This window comes from Monoraphidium neglectum (assembly GCF_000611645.1).
Source record: "Monoraphidium neglectum strain SAG 48.87 unplaced genomic scaffold scaffold00383, whole genome shotgun sequence".
Classification (NCBI taxonomy): Eukaryota; Viridiplantae; Chlorophyta; class Chlorophyceae; order Sphaeropleales; family Selenastraceae; genus Monoraphidium; species Monoraphidium neglectum.
Window position 1 is genome coordinate 19855 of NW_014013245.1, and position 1579 is coordinate 21433.

General features: G+C 64.1%; 1 protein-coding gene across 1 annotated transcript; it reads left to right on the forward strand.

Moving 5' to 3' along the window:
* Positions 1-63: 63 nt before the first annotated feature.
* On the forward strand, positions 64-876 carry MNEG_3142 (hypothetical protein; the record flags this gene model as incomplete). Its single annotated transcript, XM_014048383.1, has 1 exon — positions 64-876. The coding sequence occupies one exon, from the start codon at positions 64-66 to the stop codon at positions 874-876; it is 813 nt and encodes a 270-aa protein (XP_013903837.1).
* Between the last annotated feature and the right edge of the window lie 703 nt (positions 877-1579).

A 1579-nucleotide genomic window follows, 5' to 3' on the forward strand; every position in this document is an offset into this window, starting at 1 on the left:
GCCGCCACTGCTGCGGCCTCTGCCTGTGGCTCGTCTGCGGTTTCGCAGGCGGATCAGATATCGATGCAGATCGCGTACCTCCAGCTGCTGCAGCAGCAGCAGCAGCAGTTGCACGCGCTGCAGCAGCAGGCGGCACAGCAGCAGCAGCAGCAGCAACAGCAGCAACAGCAGCATCAGCATCAGCAGCAGCAGCAGCAGCAGCAGCTGCGGACGCTGCATAAGGAGGCTCTCCTGCAGCAGCTGGTGGCGGGCGACGTGCCAGCGGGCATGCTGCTTGGCGGCAGTGGCGGCGTCATGTTGCCAGCATCAGGGCCGCTGCCGCCAATGATATCCGTCTCTAACGACGAGAACCTCTGGTCTGCCACTGGCAGCCTCCTGCTGTCCTACAGCCCAATGGACGCCGGCGGTATGTCAGGGACTGGCGCTTTCCTGCTGGGCGGCAGCGCGGCAAACTTGCCAGCGGCGCCGGGCACTCTTCTCGGTGGCTTGGAGATCCTGTCGAGCAGCAACAACGCAAGCCTGTTTACCGACGTGCACTCCGATGCGCGCTCCGCAAAGGGTTTTGACGCTGGCTTGCAGCAGCAGCAGCAGCAGCAGCAGCAGCAGCAGCAGCAGCAGCAGCAGCAGCAGCAGCAGCAGCAGCAGCAGCAGCAGCAGCAGCAGCACCACCACCACCACCACCACCACAGCGGCGCTGGGACCAATCTGTCGGCACCTGCGAGCATCAACCCAAATGCGCCAGGCGCGGTGGGCGTCGGGGTGGTGTCAACGATTGATGAACAGATGGGGGTGGGGGCCTTTAGCCTGCGCTCAGCGCCTGGACCCTACAATATGGGGGCGAGTGGCATCCAGTGGGCGGGTCGCATCCAGTGGTGAGGGCCGCCCTGCCCGTACTAGCGCGCCTCGTCGCTGCGCCGCCCGCCGCGCACTTCGCTGCGCCTCTGGGCGCTACTGGGACGCGCATCGCGCCTGTACATCAGGCCGTATTCTCACCCTCGAAACCAGGCGGCGGCGCCACTGAGCGCTCTGCAAGGACCAGCGGCCCCACAGCTCTGCGTCCTCAGCGCAGGCACTTGGCTGGTGCAAGCTTGAGTCTGGGGCGCAGCCGTGCCGTCCTTACGCCTCAGACGCGGTGCACTGTGCTAGCATCCGCAAGAGTTTGGGTTCCTTTGGTGCGCCTCCACGGCCTGGGAAAGGAGCGCGGTGATCGCGGTTCCAGCACAGGGCAGGATTTCCAATGCGGACATCTAACATGCAGCGGCTCACCAAAACCTCTGCTGGGACTGTTGTATGCCGCATCGCAAGCGCTTGGCCCGTTGGCGCACACATCGTGCATCACCCAAGCGCTTGCTATTGCATCTGGCAGCTTCCAATCTTGCGTTACGGGGGTTGAGAGGAAGATTTGTGCGGAGGGCCGCCAATCCTGATGATTTATCAGGTGTGCATGCTTTGATTGAGTGGGCAAGAACGGCACATTGCGCGAGGTTGCAGGGGCCACTGACACAGCGACCTGCGTTGCCCCCTTGATGCAAGCGCATCTGCAAGCCTTTTGAAGGGGCCCCTTGCGCCCCCCCCCCCC